Genomic DNA, 26,518 nt, shown 5'->3' with positions numbered 1-26,518 from the left:
CACAGCGGTTTGTTACTATTGCACGAGCAAACACACGAAAAAAGAAAAAAAAGGGGGCTCTTCCTCTTTTTGCCCCTCCCTTCATATACGGCCACAGTGTTGTCCTCGGTGCCTCCCCCTGAGCTCATTTTTCGGCTACGAGGCAACGACGGACAGGTTAGTGGCGGGCTACCAGTGGCGGGCTATCTGTAGTCTATATCGAAGATTGGAGGCTGTAGTGAAGGGTGAAACGAGTAGGTAGTTTGGGGTGACCCCAATGTTTTATTGTGGATGGGGTCCCCGCTCCTTCTCTTTTCCCCCAAACATCCCCACTACCCTCCACCACCAACCCATTTCCTTTTCCCAGTGTGAGCTCATGAGCAGAGTTAGGTTCATGGCTCTAATATTGAACGTACCGAGAGAGGAGCCTGGGACTGTTCCATGGGAACGGGACCTGTTTCTTTCTTTTGTTTAAGATGTAATAAACGCTCTAGGAGGTGTAAATACGGGGAGGGAACCAGTTAAGGTAGTCAGTAGAAGAGGAGGTTACTCTAGCCCATTGCTTCTCTTTCATCCCCTCCTTTACCTTCCACAGAGCGGGGCCTCTTTTTATCCTGAGCAAGGTTCCAGGAGAGGTGAGGTACACTCCCTGTACAACACAGGTTAGTATAAGTTAGTTAAGTATTACGGTCACCTATTAGGGATTCTGACCATAAGACATCCTTTTTCTGGAACTCATTGTGTATTTCTGATTCCTTTTTGAACAGATACAAACGATACTGGTTGTTACAGAGGATTGTGAAATACAGATGACACACATGTATCCTTTGAGTGGTTTATTTATTTTTGACTTTTTGATATGCAGTAGCAAACGTTAAGGACTGTGGCCCTGAAGAAAGCCGCGGGATTTGGTTCCCTATAGGCTGAAACATGTTGGCCCGATATATGCAGTTATATGGTTAGACTGCATTCTTTGCACTGTTCTTGTTTTTAGTAAGGGAGAGATCAAGGTATATTAAAGTTGGTTGTATTGATCTTCTATCCTTTTTTAAAACTCACTACACTTTATTATTTTTGCACTGCACCTGATTTGATCACGATCATTACACTCATGGTCTTCACGGCAATTGGAGATGTGACCCAGACGAGTATGGGTTATGGATTAGTCTCGATGATCATGAGACACACCATCCCTGTTTGGATGACCAAATGAGAATATATGATCTACATTTGACGTTGATGGGAATCCAGTATTTCTCTGTATGGGTCTACTCAACAATTACAGTGAATCCCAGTACTTAGGTTGTTTATTTGGTATTTTATGAGTGAGCTAATGGTACTTAGCTTTAGTAACGCTTACCGACTTTTGTAGGAGTGCGCGTTTCCCTTGGGAGTCCAACAGGCTCTGATATAGACCCCCAGTGTGTCACAAATAATTTGCACATTGCCTCTCAGATAATTCTGACTGCTCTGTGCCAAGCTACCAGGCGATTCAGCACAGGTTAATTTTGGGTTTGCTTGTGCCTTACCCTGACAAGAATTGTGGTTGCTGCTTGACCAAGGCTCACACCTCACTGAACCAATAACACAATTTCTCACAGGGAGCAGGTGGCTATGTCATGTTTGGTATCTATGAAATTGGAATGATAACATCCCTTCAATGGTAAACTCAGATTTTTCATTACAATTTTCAAATGCCACTTTTAGAAAGTTGGTATTTTCTAGCCATTACTCCTTTTGTGCCTGAAGCCTGTCTTGGGTCATATGACTGGGTGTAGGTGACAGTTAGACTTTGTGGATTTCTCCTAGAGAGTCACATAATAGAGAGATTAGGTGTATCTCAATGGGCCATCTGATGGCAGGAGGAGGAGGCGGAGCTGAGCATAGCCCCATTTGCAACTAAATGCCTTTGCTCTGCCTTCACACAAAGGGCCTAATGTCCCTGGATTATTACTGCAGCCAGCTTGGAACCATGCCAGGGGAGTCAGGAAATTCCATGCTCTTCAAAGAGCCTTTCCAGAAGCTTCTTCTGACTTCCAGGAGAAGGGCACCAGGGTACAAAAATATAGACACACACTTCAGTACACTTCTGGACTGTGGATGCTCTGCCAGGAAGAAGGACTGCAGTGCTGCTGAAAGGACTGCCACTCTGCTGTACGGCTGCTATGAAATATTTGCTGCCCTGCTGTGCTGATCTGCTGCGTGCTGCACTGTTGCCTGGAGAAGGAGAATTGGCCCTGCAACAGCACCCTTGACCCCAGGACACCAGAGTGATGTCAAAGGCTGACCTGCTGGCCTCCTGATCGGAGCCTCAGGGACTGAAAATGCTCTCAACATCCTGCACCTGCCCCCAACACCAGTTGAAGTGAGTTCCTGACCCCCAAGTGGTGTCCCCCAGGTCCTTGACCCTTGGTGTGGCTCAGCGAGCTGAAATCAAACTTTTGAGCATACTCTGGTGAATGTAGCTGACCTGTGCTTCATCACGGTCAGCCTGAACTTGTGTCTTTGACCCAGTCCAGCACGACTAGATATCCATAGTTAGCACCTTGTGCTTTTTGGCGCTATTTTCACTATAATATTTAAAAATGCATAAGTCAGATTCTACTGATCAGATCTATGTCGTTTAGTTGTCAAATAATTGATAAATATTTACTCTATTTTTCTAAATTGGCTTGTGATTTTTCTTGTGTTTTTACTTTAGTTCTGTTTGCATGCTTCATAAATACTTGACTCTAAGCCAAGGGTCTCCAACCTTTTCTATGGCAAGATCTACTTCTGATCATAGAAAACTTTCCTGAGCTACTGCCCAACATCATGATTCTGAAAGGGTACACAACTTAAGCATGGCAACTCAAGTTGCCCCATTTGTGCACTAGTGAGGACACAGCACTGGTATAGTAGCCGTATTAAAAAAGGGTAACCTGTGGTGTCAATAAATAAAATAGGAAACAACAAGGGGATGGATGGAATGCTTGAATTAATCCCAGCCACTGGCAATCACTCAAGCAGCATCTCAATTCATCACTTTTTATGCCCACCATGCCACCCCAGTTTTGACCCAGCCATATACAAGTCAGTGATTACCCTGCTTCTCATGGGAACAGTCCAGCCTAAACTGATGAGGGTTGATACCCCGAAACTGGTCTCCGGAAACGGGTAGGAACTGGTCCGGCAGTTCAGGCTCGACTGTTCTAATGGGGAGCAAGGTCAAGACTGATTTGCATATGGCTGAGTCCAACCTGGAATGGGATGGTAGCCAATAAACAATTGCTTTAGGCCCAGATCTCCGTACTGGGATGACTGTTAGACATTGATCAGCATTCTGTTCGTCAATTGTTCTTTGTGCAATAAATACAAGCTAGTCACACCTAAATAAAGGAATGAGTGAAAAGAAAGAAAATCAACAATGAAGAAGATAGAAAGAAAAAAGAAGGAACGCGCACAGAAAGGAAGAAGGGCAGTCAATTGTTCTTTGTGCAATAAATACAAGCTAGTCACACCTAAATAAAGGAATGAGTGAAAAGAAAGAAAATCAACAATGAAGAAGATAGAAAGAAAAAAAGAAGGAACACGCACAGAAAGGAAGAAGGGGAGACAAGTGCCTAAACAAAAAAAAAGAAAGAGAGGATCAGATACAAAATAAATAAATAGAAATGAACGAAGAAAGAAATGAAGACTGGAAAAATAACTGAAAAGAAAAAGAAAGGAAGAAAGAAAAAGAAAGCAGCAGTAGAAAGGAAGGAAGAAAAATGAAAATTAAAATAGAAAGAAAAAAGGAATTAAAGGTTAAGGTAGAAAGAAATAGACACATGAACGAAGAAGGAAAAAGAAAGAATGCCAAAGAAAAGTTCAAAAAGATAAATATGAAATGGAGTGAATGAAAGGCGAGAATGAAAAGAAAATTAAGAATGTACAGAAATAGGAAATGAGCAAGAAAAAAGGAAAAAGGAAAAGAAATAAGAAAATAGAAACATACATAAATAAAGAACAAATAAATAAATAAAAAATTTAGTGGAAGAAAGGAGAAGAAAGGAAAAAGTAGAGAAAAAAACAGCAAGAAAGAAAAAGAAAGGAAGGTAAGAAAAAATAGCAAGGCGAGGGAGAAGGAAAGACTTAATGAAAGACATAGGAAGAAAGAGATAGAATGAGGAAGAAGAGAAAGCAAGCAACATGGATAAGAGGGCTAGATAGAAAAGAAAGAGAAAGAGCCAAAGAAGGTGAGCACAATGTTTCGTAGTGCTGCCGTAGCAAAAGGCAGCTTCATAATTTCAAGCCAGCTGACATATAATTAATTATGTGTGATCAACTGAGGGGAAGGCAGTGAGCAACTGGTAGCTCACGATCGACTTGTTGTAGATCCCCGCTCTAAGTTTAGCCTGACTGCTTTTTGTAGCACCCTACCTAGAGTTCCGCACAGGTTAATTTAGTGACTTTTCGTGGTTCATTCTACAAAGCATTGCATATGTTGCTTGAACTGAACTCACACCCCAGTTAACCAACAACCCAATTTCTCACATTACCTTTCTAATACTGTACTTGCTCTCTATTTACTTTGGATAAGAGAATGGTACAGCTATTACATGTTTCTGGAGATGCAAAGCCGGCAGCTGAGTACACCAAGAAAAGGAAGCAGAACAATTAAACTACTAGCTTGTGAGAGGCACATTTTAGAATTTTTTATTTGGCTTATTTAATGCCGCCAAAGGAAGATCTCGAAATGGTGGCAGAGAGGCTTGATGAATGAAGCATTCAATGAGCGAAATGTATCTATAAAAAAAGTTTGGCTGGGATTGTTTAGGGTATCAATAATTGTTGTCAGATTGGAGGTATTTTGCTAAAGTTTTCTTCTTAAAAGTGAAGTAGAGATTAAAAGAAAAAGGGAGATATTTTCCTCTAATGAGAGGTAGAAGCAGTGCTGTTCTCTTGCAGTGATGCTGGAGCCAATCAGCTGGAAACCTCTTACCATGCTTGGGGAAGCAATGAGTAACACAACTATATTACCCAATGACTTCTAGTTGTGAAAGAAATAGTATGTTCAACCAAAGACCTGGGTCTTTATTAGCACACAACATCTAACCTCATTGAAGTACTAAGTCCAGTTGCTGTAGGCGCTTTAGTCAAAATGCTCCCTCTCAACAAACAGCCGGATTTCACCTAGAGCACCTCATCTATGAATGAAGCTAAACTATTTCAAAGCAGGTCCTGCTATAAGTGAAATAGTGCCTCCCTGTGATGTTGTAACTAGGCCTGGGTGGTAAATTCCATCCCGCTTGCGGAATTTGTGGAATTTGGGTAATTTCGCGTTGTGCGGAAAATACAGAATTGCCTAAAATTCCGCGATCCGCAGCTTCGCAGAATTGTTTGCTTGTTCGCACTTTCAAACTGCGTGTTTGCAAAATATTTCTCCCCGAGTACGCAAACGGCGTTCGTGTACAGGAAAAAAGCATCGCAAATATGCAAAACAAGCAATTCCGCATGTTCGCTGAACTTTTGCGTGCTCAAGGAGATTTTTTACCATTTTGCAGAGCTTTGTGTAGCGCTACTACGCAAATTCCGCTGCCCCCCCCCTAGTTGTAACACACCACGGACTATATAATTGACTTGAGTTATGAATAGTTCTTATTTTATCCTATCATGTGTTTTACAGTCTACAGCATTTATGAATATAGGATAGGATATATGATGAAGACACAGTATTTGACATCTAAAAGGTCCTTGACTCAGGACAACATGATGTTCATCAGACTTCTGCTTTGAGCTTCTCAAAGAACCATGTTAATGGTGTCAGTAATCTCATGATATTTCCAACACTGCTCAGCTGAAACGTTTCTCTTGCATCATAATTGTATCACCAGAGCCCATCGATATGTTAACTTGTAAGTGGACGTCAGTGTTGGCTGATCACTCACAGCCCTATGGTTGCATACACACAATATATTGAATGTCGACTAAATTCCAATAACACATATTGCTTCTATGAGATATCTGTGATGTTCATCAAAGTCACTTGCTGCTATTTTCACCATGAGGTGCATATACACCATCACTCTCTTGTATTGTAAGACCGTGATACTTTCTACCTCTATCATATCTACCTTACATTGTCATCCATATTTTTTGGCCCTCTTTCTTGTGTCACGAGCCCATTGTGAACATTCACACTGTTTAAAAGTGATTGGTTGAACAAAGTCCATAGACTTACACCCTTCTGTGGTATCAACTCACAGTGTTTCTTTTTTATGAAATAAAAGAAAGTGGCAATGGTTATTTTTAAAGGAGTACGCAAATATCAAAATATTCAGCTTGCATGCATGTGAGGGAGGAGTCTGTTGATTGACCCAGATTTTGACAAGTGGTGTTGAGCATGTAATATTATCTAACTTTTTTGATCGGTCAAAACACACAGGGAGATGGTCTTAAAAATGTTCAATGTTCTCCCATTTAGCAACCCCTTCCACTTCTATGTACTCACCAAATCCTCTGCCCCATGATATCCTGCTCTCAAGTATCTTAAATTCTCTCTTAGAGAAGGACTCATATCACTTTTCAACATTGCCCAGGATTAACATATATTCTACATTCACATGGACACACTAAAAAGGAGTCATCCTCTGATTGTCAGTTAATGGCAATAAAGGCCCGATGACCCAGACAGATATCTACCATGAATTGATTAATTATCAATTAGGCTTTAGTCCACCCTGCAACAACAAAACAGCAATTTTTCGAATTGTACATTATCTAACATAAACAATGCTGTGCTGAAAATGCATTGGGACAGCTATACATAATTGAAAACATGACTGCTCAACACCACCTTGATACTACAGAGGACTCAAAAGAAACACATCTTATGTAGACAAGAATCAAAATGTCGGTAGACCAAAACCTGAGATATTATTATTCTACTAAACAATATCCGATCCGCACTCCGGTTCCTCATCAACTCAGCTAAAACCACCTCCTATAAGAGCAACAGCAATACACCTACATTAGCACCAAATCACCTCTTCAATGAGAGAGAACTATTAATTGATACAGTGCTTGATCTTCTAGTCTCATACTCCCTCAACAGGTGCAATGTCATCAATCAGTTCTTCACCATGAAAATGAAAAACAGAGCCCACAATTACAACACTATACAGAAATCCACCCTTTCAACTATCCCCCCATAAATTATCATCAAAAAGACAGCCTTACATCTCATCAACCAATATCAATGCAATCTTCAATTCCCTCAAGGCTGCCACCTATAAAGACCACATTCTACCCTCCTCTATCACGAAAAACCTCAATGGACTTGCCCTGACATGCTTTTTAAACATTCTTAACGCCTTTCTCAACTTAGTAAATTTCGCAGGTGACATCAAGATATGCAAACTCTTCCCCGTTGAAGAATCCCATTTTGGTCCTAGAAGATCTTACCAGTTACAGCCACATCACTCATATTTCATTCATCAGAGCAGTAATTGAAATCAGTCTTCATTCATCTCTAAAACTGGTTCAGTAATGACAATCTCTGCCAGGGCCACACATCTGGCTTCAGACAAGACTACAGGACAAAGAAGGTCAGCAGGGGGTTGACAATGCCTTCCTGGACACCGACATTAATGAACAATGTCTTCTGATCCTATGCAAACACTCAGGAGTCCTTGACCTAGTCAATCTCAAAGCCCTGATCCATACTGAGTAACCACATGTTATGCAGACAGGGATAACAGGGGGGTTTGTATGCTACACAAAATAGATGAGCTGCATGTAAAAACGTCTTTTTCTGACAAAAGAATCTACTTTAGTGTGGTGATGTGGCATTATGATAAAACTGCTTTGGTAGTGCGGGCTTGCAGAGTATTCAGCAGTACCCACTGGACAGCAGCTGCTGCAGGGACTGTCCTAACCATCGGTTAGGCTCTGCTGGACTACTGCCAAGGAAACAATTATGTGTAAGTTGTTTTGTTCATTACTTTTAAATATAAGTCCCCATCTTCACATTGATGCTTGTTATTGTATCAAGACCAAGGCACCCACAGGGATATATAAGTGCATTGCAAGGCTGTTTATGTACGCTGTATGTTTAGGCGGAGCAATGAATGTAGAGGTACGTTGCTTGATTAAGCACTGCACGCTTATGTCTCAGATTTCTTGTTGGTAGCAGGCTTTCAGGAACCTAGACTGTTGCAGTAGAATCTGTTTCTTGCTCAACTGCAAACATTCAACATGCTTGCTTTCATTTTGAACTCTGCAGTGAAATCCAAACATACATTTCGCTCAGCATGGCCCATTGCGATTTGTGTGCAAGTCTGAATTGTGTTTGTTCTACTATATTACTTACCATTCATTTATCATGAATGTCATGGTATCTCTCTCTATATATATCAGGGTTCCTTAGTGTTGCTGCTTACTTGGCCAAAAAACTAGAAAACAAAGAGAATGTATGTTATGCAAGGTATGTATTGTGCGAAAAATGGTTTAATCAAGTGTAGGGTATTGTTAAGGAAGTAGCCATGTATGCACCCATATCTCCAACACACTCTTGTTACATAGTCTTTATATAGTACCTATTAAAGTGTTAAATAGGTCAAAACTTTGTCCACTCACCTCTTCTTGCCTTTCCTCCATTGTAAGTTGCATTTGCATACAGAAAGGTATTTATGTAAAGCAAATGGTCAGGCATGGATTCAAATATATTTTATACTAGAAACCCATTTTGTCTCTATATGAAACATACCCTTCAGGACCAAGCAGGGACAAAGAATCAGATAAACCACATTTTGGAAGTTGACTCACTACTGGACAAATTTGATTGCAAATACAATTAGCAAGGGTCAGTCTATACATGCTATTGCAAAGTGCCTGCTCGCATAGGGCTATCGAGAAAGTTGCAAAAGTAAATACCTTGTTAGATATCTACATCTGTGAAATTGAATCCCCCGATTTTAGGATGGACTTTAAAAATCTATCATTATAACTTGGCGATCTTCCGGGATTCCTACAGGGGTTCATGACAACATCTGTAAATTGATTAAACTCGTTCTCGCCAATCCAGAAAGGTAGATACACAAATATGTACCACATCCTCGACAATGCATACATTTTTAGAAAATTCATTTTTCTCCCTAACTCATAGCATCAGAGCAATATCTGTGACAATGTCCAATTAACATTTCTTTAAAGTTTCTTCTGGCAGTGGTGTCAAATTAGTCATGATCTTGAACCCCACTTACTCTATGAAAACTTACATCCATATAATGCCCCAGTGATCCACATGTCTCTTTAAACAAGAGCTAGTAGAAAATGGATCCGTCAGTATTGTTAAGTAACAGTTTATAAGTAGTCAATTTACAGCATGTTTCTACGAGGTTCAATAGCAGACCGTATAACACATCAGCATGAGAATAACCAGAAGCATATTATCTGTATACAATCATATATTGAATGAGGTGTCAGTACCCTTATATTTAAAACCAGTTATATTTACATTTCTTCACATAGAAGCACATTTTGGTTTTAATGGAAGATCAAACAACAAAAGGGGAAGAAGGTAGCCCTGCTAAGCGCCCACTGCAAGAGCAACTTTTCTGCAAGCCACAAGTTATTATCTATAGTATAAAGCCAAATTACAAAATTTGATTTTCATTAGAAAAAATGAATTCACCCTTACAAATGTTTTATACCCATTCAAGCACACCATCACCATTAGAGTGCCATTAATCAGAAAACATCAAATTAGCCAAAGCTTGGAGAAATGTTGTACCCCTTTGACGAATCCAGTTTTTCAGTCAATTTTGTGAATAAAGCTAACAACTCAGGCAAATGAACTACTGGGCAACAGAATGACAACCAAAACAGCAATGAGATGGTTGGTGAATACAAGCAATGAAAGAGGAAGATAGTATACCACCACTTAAAGTAAAACATATAATAGGAATAGTGCACACCAGGGGTCTTCAACCTTTTTATTATTAAGAGCTGCTTAAGTTCGAGGAAAACAATCCTGAACTAATAATATTGGTGTTGCAATACTGACCAATTCAGATAAGATAAGATGCCATTAGTGGCCACAATATGCAAGATCACTAGCAGTGATCACATCAGTGTGTCAGGCAGGGTTGTCAGCAGAAATGTAAATAAAAAAGGTGTTGTCAATTTGTGATGCCGTTACTTGGGCAATACATACAGCCATATCTGCAAAGCCCCTGACACCAATGTATTAGTTATAAGTCTCCCCGTTGCCACATCATTTGTCACTCAAATGTTCACCTTTAAATATATTTGGAAATATTGCTATTTTTCACCAAACAGCATCTTATGAGTTTTGGAAGTACACACACTTTTGTCTTAAAAACGCATTCTCAAATTTTGTATACATATTATTTCATCCAAACAAAAGCTATCAATTTAGTCAGATGGGTTGCACATAGGAGAGCTCCTTACAGGTAGCTGGAGACGTGGCACCAGCTCGAGATCTACTAGTTGGTGAAGCCTGGTATACAAATAAATACCAGGAAAGCAAACTCATAAACTGGGCACCTACTCGACTCTAAAGAATGCGTTACTATTGATCTGAAATGGTAAAACAGTGGCTGTCACCTTGCTGCAGTAAGCGAGATGCTCTTCAGGGAAGTTAGAAACAGGGCAATTACAGTGTAAATGTACCGGTATTTATAGAGCGCACAGCTACTTCCCTGAGGTAGTGTCCCAGCGCTGTCTGTATACCGCTTAGGAACCCTACCTGGTTTTCCCTGTGAGTGTCCACTCCTGGGCACCCCCAGGGTGAAACCAGGCATCCCAGCGCTTTTGGGGCCCTGAGGTAGTGTCCCAGCGCTGTCTGTATACCGCTTAGGAACCCTACCTGGTTTTCCCTGTGAGTGTCCACTCCTGGGCACCCCCAGGGTGAAACCAGGCATCCCAGCGCTTTTGGGGCCATTGTGGAGATTAAGCAAGCTATTGCCCAGAGTCGCAGAGTGGGACCCATGATTAGAATAGGCACCGAGGTGAGAATTATCAGGTCCGAGGAAATTGAGCCCAAGACCCGCCGAGGCGGGTATTGAACCATGGTCCCGGGCCAGAGCTCTGCATCAGGGTCTGCCGCTCTAACCATTTGAGCCACACTTCTCCACACAGTGCAGTGCAGAGAACATATACTGGAGGATCCCATAAGAAGAGAATACCAAGCTGACCATTGCCAGTTCTGTAAAATACATTTTAAAATTAACAAGGAAATAACACTGGTTTTAATTAAATGTGCAAAAGTAATGTGCAAGCTTCGATAGAAAATAATGTAGTCAGAATTCATAAAACCGTAAACTGGTCAGATTACTCCTATTAGGCTTCAAATTGACTAAAGCAATGTTGCTTGAAAAACAAGCTTCAATAGAAAATGCCAAATATGCATAAAAAGTATATTGATGACCACTTCATGAACCTGTTTTTTTAAATAATTAATAAGTTGCTTTATAGTTTCAAGTAGTTTTCGCAGAGTATTTATACCTATACAAAGGCTTCGGTTTATGCATGATAAATATTTGTCATTTAATGGGGTAATAACAAGTTCATTCATTGAAATGCAGAGTTTAAAATGTGAATTTTACTTTCTAACCTGTTTGTTTATCCCTCTTAATTGTAGTCCTGTAAAAACGTTTTCTTTTTCATTAATACAGGTATTTTGACTACTATATAGTTTACTGTTCAGAAAATGTGTATTAGATAGTTAAAGACTTCGAACATATGTGGGAAAGTACGCCTGAATGAGGCGAACACCACATGAGCAGATAGTTGATACAATTTAGTTGCAAACGTAACATTGCTGTCTGGCGATTATTGTATTCATATGAGAAGACGATGCGTGATCCTGTTCCCAGGGGAGCATTGGACAATGATTTGCTGACAGAGATGAGGAGAGCAAGATGTTGCAGAGGCCTCGTAAAATATGTAGTCAATAATTGTGCATGTTCCTAGAGTAGGGGCAAACCCTTTTTCCACTTCTTTTTGCCCACACTTTTTTCCATTTTACCTAGACCCAGACCTTATGTCACATTGCTTTGAGAGTCTACTGCGTTTTCTGAACATCTATTTATGGGAAGTTCTGTGCTTTGATATTTTTGATCTTTTTTGAGTTGATTTAAATGCTAAAGGTTCATGCTTTTCTCACTGTCTTGGACTGCAACTCTTTACAGGTTCTGACTAACTCCAATGTCCCCCCAATTCTTAGAATGGGGATTCATTCCCTTACGGAACACGCTTTAATGCATTTATTACACAATTAGAATTACCAATATATTTATTTTGCTGTCATATATTGACTATTGAGATTAATCTGTATTTAACTTGTGATTTGCAATAAAGATGATCTACTAAAATATTTGATTAATAAAACCCTTTAAATATATACCAACTTTTTAATTGACTGAGAATTAGAATTGCTATTGTGATTATTATTTGATGCATTGCTTGAATACTCTTCTTCTCTAAAAAAAATGGCAAATATCCATTGCATTGGAAGTGAGAGGCAGGGGTCAGACCTGATGCTGGCAAAGCATTACTTCTAATCCAGAGAAAGATTCTTCTCCTACCTTGCCACCAAGTCCTGGAACACACTGCCCCTCCACCTCAGGCAATGACAGTCGCTGACCCAATTCAGGAAGGATCTCAAGACCAGTCTCTTCGACTGAACCTCCATACCCAGATGGATCAGCATCTCCCTCCCCCTCAGCACCTTGATACCCTCATAAGTGAGTAGCCATGCTATACAAACTTCTGATTGATTGATTTAATCCCTGTTTTTGGCTTACCACATTTGGTAGCTAGAATAATGCCCGAATCCCATAGGCCATAGTCCAAACCCCAGAATCTGAAGAATGACAAGGTACAGTTTCGAAAGCAGTTGGTGTACTGAAGGTGTGAGTATTAAAATGGTTATGCGTTGAAGTTATAATTGTTTTTGATTTTATTGTGTGTTGCAGTTGGATGAATTATTGATGTTTAAGTGCTTATTGAGAAGAAGTTGAAGAGGTTATCAGGCTCGATATAGCCTAAGATCCCAAGATATTAAGATAAGTGTACAATGCACTTTATGGTTTTACTTACCTGCTAGACATTTATGGTGTACGTTGTGAGGTACTGGCAGTGTTGACTACACAATTGAGAAAGAAATTATAATGAACTGTTTTGAATGTACTAATATTGACTGATGTTGACAGTCCAAATTGCACAAAAAGGTGAGGCTACATTGATTAGGGTGATTTCTTCCTGGTTGAGATTTAATTGTGTGTATGAATTTTTTTGTGTGAAAAAGTCAGAAGGTGTGTAAACCTTAACATTCCAATTGTTTAATTACTTTTGGTTTTCTTTAGTGGAGCAGACAAAGATTGTTTACTTATGTTCACTTAAAGTTGTAGAAATGTTGTGGGCAAGAGACATTTTTAAAGAGGATGAGGCGCTGCCAGGAGTAAGATCCTATGCCTTAGTTTTCTTCACTGCATTAGGTTGCTTGCTGTACAGTTGCATTGTGATTGGTTGATGATGGCACAGAGTGCCGTGCTGTTATGGGTTAATTGTTGTGTAAGTGCAACATAGAGATCGGTTAGCGAGTCCACAAGTATAAAAACTTTGATGAGAATGGAGAAAATTTAAGGAATAGAATCAAAACATTTGCGAAGTTGAATTATGTTGTTTGGGTATTGGTAAATAATCTGAAATCATTAAATGTTCTAAAGGTTTTAAGAGTATTGAGAGGGAAGATGTGACCAGGGCCGACTGGGAACAGAAACTGGCACTGGCAAACTGCTCAGCTGCCCACCCCTGGGGTGAGGGGGAGTGCAGCCGAGCACTTTGCGAAGGCCGGTTTCGGCCGATTTTGTTACCGGGGGCCGATATTGCTGACCCCCGGTGACAAAAACGGCCCCCCATGGGGCCCAAAACTGGCTCCCACCCTAGTGGCCTACCGGGGAAAAGCCTGGTGCCCGCTATGGCCAGTCCGGCCCTGGATGTGACAATTCCCACACAGGAAGGTGAAAAGGCACCTCCCAAAGGTACACCTGTAAATTATATGACAATAAATATGGGGCTGAATACATGTTTGTGGCTCCATCAATGGTGCAAGATCACTAAAAATTAATGTGCTTTGGGCTGTCCAAAATATGGTACATTTGAACTAAGAATAATTGAAAAGTTGAGAGAAAAGGTATATGTGAAGGAGCCACTACCTAGAAACACACAATACAAAGCATTAAACATTTGGAAGAAAACAGCACATGATAAAGAGAAAGAGAATTAGCAGAATAAAACTAGAGGACCAGTGCCTATTTAAGCAGATGCTCAATGGGGTGAGCAATAATAGAGATGGAGGAAAGCTATATTCGAAGAGACTAGGCTGTATCCAGTCTGTACTACTGACAGGCCTGAGAAGCCAAAAAGGAATAAGACACGGAGAAATGATGATGAGGGAGCTGCCAAGAAATCAGATTCTGAGATGCATTGTTGACAGGGCGTCTACCACCTTATGTGGTCCTTGTAGCAACTACCAAGGGTACTTCAACATCTAATGTAATTGTGGCTGCAGCCCTCGTTTAACTCGAATACATTTCTGATTGAAAGAGCATTACAGATGACACAGCCTATTTTACAACTTTTTATATCAAATGTTGTGCGTACACAAATTGAGAATGTTCCTACAGTGATGCCTCCAGGTGTTACTGCTTCAGCTGTAACTGTACCTGCACCTGTTACATAGGTTATGACAGCACAGTCTGCTATGATTATAGTTGTTCCAAATACAATAGCTCAATGAACTGTTGGAGTAGCACCAAGGACAGGGTTTATCTTGATATTACAAAATTCACGGAATGTTTCTTGACTACCACCACACACAGTTTACTCATTGTGAAAAGGTAGGAGGATTGCCTTCATGACACCAATAAAACAGGGTGAGACTACGCTATTTGAGAATGGGATTTTCCCCCATGGTTTGAAGAAATGGCAAGAATAAAAAGATATAGAATTAGAGTCCCACTACAAAGCAGACAGAGAGGAGAAACTATTAAATGTCCAGAGATTAAAAATGGAATTAGAATAAAATATATGGGGATGTGTGTACCTTCAGCATGCGAACTAGTACCAAAGAAAGGAGTTGATATATATTTGTGTAAAGAAATTACCAGACGTGTAGCAGTTACTCATGATCAATTGACCGAATTAGCCAGAAAATATGAAGTTGATATTTCAAAAAGTGTTCCATTCCAGAAACTTTTCAGGGTGGCTTTGGATGATTAATCCATTGAGACAAAAGCGTTCTTCAGTAAACGAATTTCACATTACTGAATTAGTAAAATGCGTATGAAAGTGGGGTGAATTCGATAAAGTAGACAGCAAATCAGCAAAGAAAAAGAAACAGTCAGAGGCAGATAAAACAAATACTAAATCACCAACAGGTCGTCTAGATGAAGGAGAAGCTTCAGCTTATCCATTGAGAGAAATACAAGGAGAGCATATGTTCATGCACTATAAAGCAGGGGAGATCTTACAGCATTTATGAATACTTTTCCAAAATTAAGGGATAAACCTGTACAGTGGTACACACAAGTTGACAGATGGATTCAGTGTTCAAAAGTGCTTTGGATTCATTTTAACATATTCTTTAGACATTGTGGTGCAGAATGATTTGTGGGCTGAATGTAAAGTTGCTGTTTAATGGCCATGTGCAGAGTCGACACGAGGTGCTTGCACTAATGGAAGGATATTGACTGGGTGAAGATTAAAAGAACCTTACAAGAACCAAAAGAATCAGTGCATAAGTACGATGAGCAGTTGCTTCAGGTGTTTCAACAACACAGTAGAAGGGAATATCCCAAATCATGTGATATGGGGTTTTTCATGTCTCAATTTGTTATTGGGTTAAGACCAGAGATAAGTACGCACAAGTGGGATTTTCTGGCAGACAAAATCGTTGGATGAGATTTTGAGCTATGTAAAGCACTACAGTGATGAACAAGAAATAAGGCTGCAAGAGCTTAAGAGGAAAATTCGTTTTGGCCCAGATTACCTTTGCTCAGAAAGGTTTTCCAGAATCAGCTGTTTGCAGGAAATCAAGATGAAATGCAAGGTGTTGGAATGCAGACTCAAAATGTTCAAAGGGGATTTGGTGTTTTATAGGGTAGAGATAGAGGTGTTCCGTTATCTATATTCTGGTGTAGATTTTGCAACTCTGAAGAAATGACCCCTTATCACCTTTGTAATATAATTGGGCATTGGAAGAGAGAGAGTGTAGACTTAATCCAGAAAGAGTAACCAGAATTGTCCAAATGCAGGGAGGTAATCAAATGCAGATGCAGAATGTACTGGTCCATCAGGTGCAAGTGCCAATTCAGAAACAAATTCCAATGATGCAGGTCCCGCAAGCCCAAATGGTCCTACAAAATATGGGAAACCCTAGATGTAATATTAACCAGATGATCAAAGCCAATCTGAATCCATTTCAAAATCAAAACCCATTTCAACAGTTTCCAATGTTAGTCAATGACAGTTTTGGATCTGACAATTCCCAATGACAGTGCTTGAGGGGGAGGAATATTGCATGCTTGGTATAGTCTTGCGGGTGGACCACAGTGGACCATTTGTAAAAAGAGAACTTAATGCCCACCAAGTGTCATTTCTATTTGACACTGGTGCCACTGGATCTACTGTTAGAACACCGGAAGTCCCAGACCTACCATTCTCAGGAAAGAAAATCCAAGTTGTAGGAGTTTAAAGCAAACAGAATAACAAACCAGTTTCAGAAAAAGTCCCTGTATTTATTGGTTCAATTGAAAAAAATCATACGTTTGCTCTCTGTAATTTTAGTCCTGTACACCTGTTAGGGAGAGTTGTATTGCAAGCTGAATTGTACTATTTACTGTACACCGGATGGTATTGAGTTTCAAACACATGATGAGGCTCAACAAGAAACAAATGTAGGATTCCACCCAGTGAGAACAATTGAAGAATTGCCACAAGATTTAAAAGAGACAGTAAATTCAGAAGTGTGGAATTTTAGAGGAAAGGATGTTGGACTGTTTGGAGGTGTAGAACCGGCTCAAGTTACAGTAAAACCAAATGTTATGTAATGTAGACCACCCCATACAAGTTGAGCCAAGAAACAATTGTAGGAATAACACCACTAATCAAAGACATGCTGAGAAAAGGGATTTTAAGAGAAATTGTTAGGATCCCTTGCAACTCTCTGTTCATGGGTTTACAGAAGCCCAATGATAAATATAGGATGTAAAGGCCTTTCAAAAGATTAACGGCATTGTTGTTCCAAGTTGCCTCGTTGTACCGAATCCAGCTACCATACTTTTCCAAATTCCATGCCCCGTAGTATAGTTTACTGTTGTGTCAGGCTTTCTTTTCTGTTCCATTGCATGAGGACATCCAAATGTGTTCCCATTCGTGTTCAGAGAGAGAGTTTTGGCATTGTGCTGAGTTCCACAGGGGTATACAGAGAGCACTTTTATTTTTAGCCAGATCTTTAAAAATAATCTTTAACCTCGGCAGATACCCTCCAGTTCAGTTCTCGTGCAATACATTGATGACCTGCTTGTGGCATCAGATACAAAATAAGCTTGCAAACAGGACAATTACACATTTAAATAACCTGACTTAGAATGCATGTATAATGTTTTCAAGCAAGCTACAACACTTTCACAAAGAGGTCCAATATTTTGGACATATCATTGAGAAAGGAGCAAGGAAAGTGTCCCCTGAGAAAGTCGAGAGCATCTTACAGATGAACCCACCCCATACACAGAGAGAAGTCAGAATGTTTTTGGGAATGGTTGGCTACTGTAGACAATGGATACTACACACTTCCCTATTATCTAAACCTTTACTGAGGGTGACACACAAAGAAGTGCCTGATCCACTTCTATGGGACAATGAGTTCAGAGAAAGTTTCTGCTGTGCCCTGGCACTAAATATGTTTGATTACAGCAAGATATTTACACTGTTTTGCAGTGGGAGGGAGAAATGTGCTCTTTCAGTGCTTACTCAGATGGCTAGAGATGCAAAAAGACCTGTGGTCTTATTTTTCAACTGCCCCTGACCCCACAGCTGCAGAATTGTTTATCTGTCTTAAATCAGTAGCAACCATTGAAGATAACATTGAGAGGAGTGATAATATAGTGCGAATATAGTGATGGGATACCCTTTAACTGTTATGACCCCTCACTCTGTTGAGATTTTGCTAACCAGAACAAAATCCCAGTACATGACTAATAGAAAGCTTGCTAAGTACGAACAGCAGAGTTTTGCAGTGGATAACATATCTGTGAAGCACTGCCAGATTCTAAATCCATTCACACTACTGCCTGAAAATGAAGATTGCAATGGAGAGGAAGTTGATCATGATTGTCTAGATGTCACGGATGTATGCACCAAGTTAAGGCCAGACCTAAAAGAACCTTTGATTGAGCCTGATTATGTAAAGTTTGTTGATAGCTCATGTCTGAGAATCAATGACAGTATGCTGAGAGCAGCTTGAGCAGTCTGTACAATTCACAAAGTTGTAGACGCTTCCTGTTTTGAGGTATGACATCAGCACAAGTTGCAGAATTAATTTCCCTTATGCGAGCTTGCAATTTCACAGCCAAATTGAGAGTGACTATATTAATAGATGGCCAATATGGCTTTGGTCTGGTGCATGAATTTAGATAGTTATAGTCACAAAGAGGTTTTATGACCTCGTCTGGCAGCCCAATTAGAAATTGGAAACGTGTAAGAAACTTGCTTGTGGCACTGCAGAAACCAGCAGAAATTGTGGTTGTTAAATGTGCAGTCCATAAGAGTGGCAATGGATATGTCACAATTGGAAACAGATTTGCGCACAAAGTTGCACAGTATTGTGCACTTGTGGCTTGCATATTTAACAGGGCTTACTCAAATGAATTTGAAGAGGGCATTGTTTTCTTAATATTGTTGTAAGCATGGTGAAACATGGGAAGAACTTAAAAGATTGCTCAAAGATGTCTCAGAAGTAGAACAACAAGGTTGGATCAGAGCAGGGCGTGAGAAAAATGCAAATGGCATTTGGGTGTCTGCAGATGCGAGACAAGTATTGACAGACAGTTTGTTGTTTTCAATGACACAGTACTTCTATTGTTCAACACATTTAGGAAGAGGTACGATGGTGAAAATATTCAAACAAAATTGGTTTAATCCTAGATTTAGGATGCTTGCAGAACAATTGTGCCATTGTTATGTGAAATGTCCACAGATGAGCGTAAGGAAAAGGGCACCAGTAACACTAAGCCACATAGGAAGATCAGGTGGTTCCCTTAACAGAATACAAATGGTCTTTATCGAGATGCCTTTCTTTAACAGGTTAAGATTCATCCTGGTTGTAGTGTACATTTTCTCTCAATGGGTAGAAGACTACACAACATGGAGAAATGACAGTATCACAGTAGCAAAACTGTTGTTGAGGGATTGCCGGTTTCTCTGGAGTCAGCTCATGGGAAACATTTTATTAATGAGGTCCTGAGAATGATTTGTGCAGCATTACAGATTGAGCAGAGATTATACTTTAGTTATCGAACTTAAGCTTCTGGAATAGTAGAACAGCTCAACCGAACTAATAAGTCCTAGTTGGCAAAGGTTTGTGCTTCTACATCAATCAAATGGCCAGATGCTTTACCTTTGGTGGTGATGAGTCGCCAAAATATTCCTGACAGGAAGACTGGGTTATCCCCTCATGAGATCTTAATGGGGCATGAAATGAGGCTGCTTGCTGTGCCTGCAAATGCACTTTTGAATATCACAGATGACATGATACTCGACTACTGCAACATATTGGCTGATGTGGTATGTTCTGTCTCTCACCAGGCTGAAGCTGTCACTTTAACTCTGCATGGAGAACAGTGTGATGACCTCAACCCTGGAGGCTTGGTTTTGGTCAAAAGGTATGATTGCAAGTCTTGTCTGGAACCAAGGTGGGAAGGCCTCATCACTAATACTGCTGTTAAGAGTGATAAAATACCAAACAGGGTGCATGTGCTGCATACCCAGAGAGTGAGGAATACTTATGACAGAATAGTGTTCTATGAGCCAGAACCAACAGCCCTAGTGGCAAAACCATCCCAAATTGGACAATTGGACAATTGCGAGAAGCAATACAGCAAACAGCACAACTGCAAGGAGGTGAAAGGAGTGAAGAACGAGAAACAGTCACACCAATCCAGGTTCCTGTGATTTCTCAAAGTGGCATTGAAGTTTATGAGGAAGAAGAAGAGACACGATCTCAACCGGCTGGAACCATTAAGATAGCATCAATACAAGCAGACATTCCAGGTGAAGGATCAAGTACTGGAACGAGAAGAGTCACCCACCCTGTTGAATTACAACAACATTGTGGTCAAAGGAAATTAGGATCAAGTATTTCAGTTCATCGCATACCACCAACAATTGCTGAAGAAACAAAGTCAAGTAGTATTAGTGACACAGTAGAAGATCAGCAAAAACCAAGAAGGTTGAAAAGAGAAAGGGTGCCTTGTCAGAGGTATTCTGCACCTGAAAGTACATACTGCACTAATCACATTTTAAATAAGCCAGTGGAAAACTTGCGACCTGTGAGATCAGAACTGCTTGAACGCCCATGGAATAAGTTTGAGAACAAATTTAGGGGGAAAGCAGTGGAAATGGTTTTTGAAAGACTTTGTTAACTAGCAAAGTGCAAAAGACTGAAATAAAATCTTTTATTTTAAAGAAGATTCTCTAGGCCAAGGCTGCTGAGGAAGAGTAGAGATAACATATTTAGAAAAATATGGAATAGGGTTAACAATGACTTTATGAAGATTATTGTAAATAAAAGCTGAAAGAACTAATTGTTTAAAGAAAAGAAACTATTTAAAGAACTAATGTCAAAACGAACCTTCTTGAAACAATATGAACTGAAGTTTTTAATTATTTGGTGTATATTTTGCTTAAATCATCTAAGAAAACATGTGTTGACGAAATCAAAATAGATGCAAGTTTACCATGATTATTACACTTTTACTAACAGTATTAGTGATTATAAAAACATTCCAAGGCAGTGGAATATTATGTGGTATGTCTGGGTAGCCTTACCATGTAATATTATCACAATATTCCACAGATGGTCATTGGATTCACAATAATAAAACCTTGGCCCAGTCCTGGTAGAGTGGATTTACTAGAGGAACATGGGTTGAGTATTTCAGAGTAACAACATGGATGATAAGTCATTGACTGTGAAGATTCTTCTGATCAGTTGAGTGTTTGCAGGGGACTATTCTCACTAGCCCAGGGGAGACTTAGGGTGCTTCTGGCTTCCACAGGGGTACTGCTCTTTGGGGGAGACAAGTTCTGGCCGAGGATGAGGGTCATTCACTAAGTTCCAAGTCTGTTGCTACAGGGACAAATTATCCCTCTTTTGGTTTGGTGCTGTAGACAAAGTCCTGCTGTCAGCTGCACAGGTCTCCTCTTGGTCCTTCCTTGATGCAAGTTGTCTGAATCTGAGGTTCCGGTGTCAGGCAAGTTCCTTAAATCCTAGATTTAGGAGAGTTAGGGGTGTGAGAGCTAGTAGGCCACCGGGGGTGTAGACCACCTTTTCCTACCCAGAACCCTCTATTCTTTCATTCCTAAGAATGGCAGGAATCAACTTGTGGTGGACAGCCCAGGCTGCTCATCCTGGAGTTGTGGCAGCCTCCTGAGGGAGTAAACTTTCCTGCATAGCTAATTTTTCACCTGCCCAGGTGCAAATGTGGCTAGGGCAGGAGGAGGGCTGTTTTTCCACTGGGAGTCAGCCCTGATGCATATCGGAGGCAGTGCAGCCTTTGAAGCTCACCGCCTTGATGTGCCACTCCACTAGCCTGCATGGGAGGAGGGAGATGTGACTTCCTTCCTGTTCAAGCCTTTGTTCCTGACTCCTGAGAGTGTTTGAACTGCCTGGCAGCAAGTCAGAATAATGTCTTGGTGCAGCAGGCATGGGAAAGTACGGGCTCCTCAGCTATAGCACAGAGAAGCTGGGACAACCAGGAGTGCATGCAACATCACCCAGGGCACAAGAATCAAGTTTGGGGTGAAAAGGCCCTTTGTATAATACCAAACACAACATATTTTAGTGGAACCATAATGGAGCTGCCAATTTCGAGAGGGCCCGGTTTGCAGCCCATGTTATCCCATGGACCACTGACACTTATAGTAGTTTTCAATGGTGAACACCACTATAGGCACATATATGCTTGCACTCATATATGTGTTCTCACCTTTAATATTCTGCACCCTACCTTCTGGGCTCAGGAGGCCCCCTTAAGGGGTATCTGAACATATAGTAGAGGTAGTTAATTTTACTGTGCCTCATATGGTGAGGGTGCAGTCAAGTTCGAGCAGTTTGCACTGCTCCTGCAGTCTGCAATGACAGGCCTGCTGTCAGTTGGTTGTTGTTTGGGTCACCCAGGTTGGGTCAAAACCATTCTGCAACCTTGGGGACCCCTTTAACACATATGCCCAGGGTACCTCTGGCACCATTTACTGGGAATTTATAAGGGGTTAAAGTCTTTGCCAATTTATTTGAGATTACAAGTCAAACATAACAGTTTTGTGAAAACTCACAGGCACTGGGGTCTTGGCAGCAGACTCTAGTGCACATTCAGAGTCATAGCCATCAGCAATTGGAGCAACAAATGGGGGTGACCATACAAAAAGTGTCACTTTCCTACAATTATTAGTAGGCGTTTATTTGACACCAGATAAGCCTATGTCTATGCCTGAAACTACCACATACACGCACACAGTAGATGAGCCAAAATTAAAGGCATCATTCATGAGTTATGAACAAGATTACTCTGGCACCATTTACTGGGAATTTATAAAGGGTTAAAGTCTTTGCCAATTTATTTGAGATTACAAGTCAAACATAACAGTTTTGTGAAAACTCACAGGCACTGGGGTCTTGGCAGCAGACTCTAGTGCACATTCAGAGTCATAGCCATCAGCAATTGGGGCAACAAATGGGGGTGACCATACAAAAAGTGTCAATTTCCTACAATTATTAGTAGGCGTTTATTTGACACCAGATAAGCCTATGTGTATGCCAGAAACTACAACACCCACACTCACAATAGATGAGCCAAAATTAAAGGCATCATTCATGAGTTATGAACAAGAGTACTCTACATATGTTTTCTAAATTAGTGCAAGAATACACTCAGGCACAATATGCAAAGGATTGCTGTGTCTGTGCCCACTCACCTTCTTCAGGTGCAGAAAAGGTGACTTCTATGTCATATGCAATAACATGTAGCAATTTCTTTAGGATATTGAGAAGAACACTTTGAATATTTTTACTCTAAATATGATTTGGTTCTTTTAAGAGTTTCATTGGTAAAGAGCATGAATTTACACATTCAAGTGAAAGAAATGGACACAGCTTGAAATTAACTTAGAGCATCCATGCCTATAGATCGAGTTAAAGCAGCCAAAAGTATTTTAATATGCTTAATGAGACCCTTAGAAAAGGTATTCAGCATAACATTAGAAGGAAGAAACACAAACTTTTTGTCATGACCCCCTCTTGTGCTGGGTAGTGGGCCCGGCATGCAGGACTCATGTTACACTACCCCTATGGTGCCTCATGGAGCATTATGATTCCATGCCCGAATTTCCCTCATCAACTCCTGATCCCAATAAGCCGGAGCATGCAAGCATTCCCTGAACATGTGAACCAATGGATTAGCTTGCTCGGGCTGTTACTAGGGTCTTGGAGTGTTTTTCCTTTTACACATTTAGACAAAATGAAACATTTGCTTCCTGTTAAGTGATTTTATCCATTAGTTTGCACTGGCTCCTCCTGTGAAGTTAAAGCCAGTGTTCTAATACGTGTTTGCTTCAGGAGTCTTAGAGAACCTTCCAGATTGCCATGTGCGCTATGTGGCATGTGATTCTGTTGTATCCACTGGACCCTGCACATGGTTTGTAAATCACACCCAAACCCAAGCCTATTGCTTGACCTATGCTCCCTGTGGAACAAGCTTCCTGCCTGACCACTCACTTGAAGAATCGACCAGACCTGAGCAGTGCACTTCTCGGCTGCAGTATAAGCTCGTCTGTTGATTCCCTTGGCTCCAACTCCCTCGACGCACCCTAAGTGTCTGCCTCATGCTCAGCTGCTTCAGTTCCTTTGTGACTTCCTTAGACAAGACTTCAAGACCATCTTCGAACTTAGACAGTTGAGGTGTTAGCCTAATAATAGATATTAGGTTAGTGTACACTATCCTTTTATACTTGCAAGCAGGCCAGAGTATTGGCATCATTATGACTGTGGATTTTTCTTCAAGTTTCCTTCCAGTGACTTCCCTTCAGTTCCCCTTGATTGATCTTGTTCCGGACCCTTGCTAGAGCCTTGGCCTTTGAACTGTGTTTATAAAAAGACTAGAGACTTTGGGCCAGATGTAGGTAATTCTATTTTACCGACTCATAAATACCGAATTTTACCGATTCCGTATTTATGAATCGGTAAAATAGAAGGAGGGAGATTTAGGTAAATTCGGTAATTGAATTACCGAATCTGTAAAAATCGGTATTTACCGAATCGGTAAATACTGATTCGGTAATGCCCATTGATTCCTATGGAAATTGAAGTCCATAGGAATCAATGGGCATTACCGAATCGGTATTTACCGATTCGGTAAATACCGATTCAAGCAAGGGTGCAGGGGGTGTCACTTTGACACCCTCTAGCACCCCAAATACAGGCATGTGTGCCATGTGGCACACAGACATGCCCTAAGGACATGTCTGTCTGTCACATGGCATAGGTGTGCATGCACACATGTGCATGCACACCTGGATTCGGTATTTTACCACCCAATTGGATAGGGTGGTAAAATACCGAATCTGAAAGGCCTTTGGGACTCAGAAGCGTCCCACCTACATCTCGAAGTTACCGAATCGGTAAAAATACCGATTCTGTATTTTACCGATTCGGTAAATTTACAGAATCGGTAAAATTGGCCCCCTACATCCCAAATACCCATTTACCGGTCGGTAACGGCCGAAATCGTCCATTACCGGTCGGTAAATGGCCACCTACATCTGGCCCTTTGCTCTGTGTTTCTCTGATGAACAGTAGTGCCTAGAGAACTATCCTTAGAGCTCTTGGTTCATGTATGAACCCTGCACCGAGATCTTAGTTTTGAGTTTCATTCAGAGTGTCATTAACTCCAACCTATGTTTTGAGTGTTTCATATATTTTTAATCTATATTTCGAGTTATTCCTTGGGCGCTTATAGCTGCAATCTGTGGTTCCGTTTATTCTGTGTCTTTGCTGTGTTTCTGATAGAGACTGTAAGTGTTTATCACTGAAGTTATTGCAAATTCATTGTTTGAAAGTCCTGTAGTGTGTTGATGGTAATTGCCTCTTCTTGTTTTTTCCAGTGCATTGCGTCTTCACAAAATCACAGGTCATGGTTCTGTGCACATCTGCCCAGCAGACTAATGGGGTCTCCAATTAATACGGAGCATTTATTACATTATTTGATTAACCAATACTCCAATGAATACGGTGCATTTATTACATTATTTAATTAACCAATATTGTTTTTATATTTCTGTCATATATTCACTATTGAGATTAAACTGTATTTAACTTGTGATTTGCAAAAAAGATGATGTACTAAAAGATTTGATAAAAAAACATTTGAATATGTATCAACTCTCTTTACTGACTAAGTATTAGAACAGTTATTTTGATTATTACTTGATGTAGTGCTTAAATCATCTTCTCTAAAACAACGGCAAAGATCTGTTGCATTGGAAGCGAGCATCAGGGGTTAGTCCTGATGCTGGTAAATCGCTACTTTTTATACCCCATTTCCACTTTAACAGTTCCCACACTGCTTATTCAGCAATAAGTGTCATAAAGGAACAATTCTTCCAGTGGGGGGTCACCTGAGTTTTTGGCCCCGGGCTCGGCGGCCATCTTGGTAAACCTAGCAAACCCACACATTTCTGAATACTAGACACCCTGGGGAGTCTAATGAGGTATGGCTTGCATGGAACCCCCAACATTTCCCTACTCAGAATCCACTGCAAACCTCAAATTTTGCCGAAAAAAATAATAATTCTACATTTCTGTTTGGGAAAGTTGTGAGATCACTGGGCTGACACAAATTTCCTCCCACCCAGCGTTCCCCCAGGTCTCCCAATAAAAATGGTACCTCACTGGTGTGGATGGGTCAAGTAGCTGTGACAGGCAAGGCCCAAAACATATCGAGGAGACTTCAAAATGACCTATAACAAACCAACCTAATTTTCCAAGGGGGGTCACCTGTTTTTTTGGCCCCGGGCTCCCGGCCGTCCTGGGAAACCTCCTGTCACCCGGCAGGTGATGAAAACGCAACAGCCAGCCCATTTCTATTTGCTTGGCCCGGAAGTCAGGCATTTGGGCGGAGTCCCGCTGTTACGTACGGCCCAGAACCACAAGAGGCCAGAAGATCTCACTGGGCATCGGCCGAGAGGGAAGCCGAAGACAGAGAGGCAAGATGCCCGG

General features: G+C 40.7%; 1 protein-coding gene across 5 annotated transcripts in view; it reads right to left on the bottom strand.

Moving 5' to 3' along the window:
- LOC144772899 (arylsulfatase D-like) overlaps positions 1 to 26,518 on the bottom strand; it is a 417,503-nt gene that overhangs the window by 288,146 nt on the left and 102,839 nt on the right. For all 5 annotated transcript variants that reach the window (XM_078657579.1, XM_078657576.1, XM_078657575.1 and 2 more), the window contains one exon: positions 8,312 to 8,393. In XM_078657579.1, the coding sequence (XP_078513705.1) occupies positions 8,312 to 8,334 (23 nt within the window). In that variant the 5' untranslated portion in view covers positions 8,335 to 8,393. The remainder of the gene's footprint in view (positions 1 to 8,311; positions 8,394 to 26,518) is intronic.

The sequence above is a fragment of the Lissotriton helveticus genome, chromosome 8 (genome assembly GCF_964261635.1).
Source record: "Lissotriton helveticus chromosome 8, aLisHel1.1, whole genome shotgun sequence".
NCBI classification, from domain to species: domain Eukaryota; kingdom Metazoa; phylum Chordata; class Amphibia; order Caudata; family Salamandridae; genus Lissotriton; species Lissotriton helveticus.
This window is presented reverse-complemented; position numbering and strand designations above follow the sequence as displayed.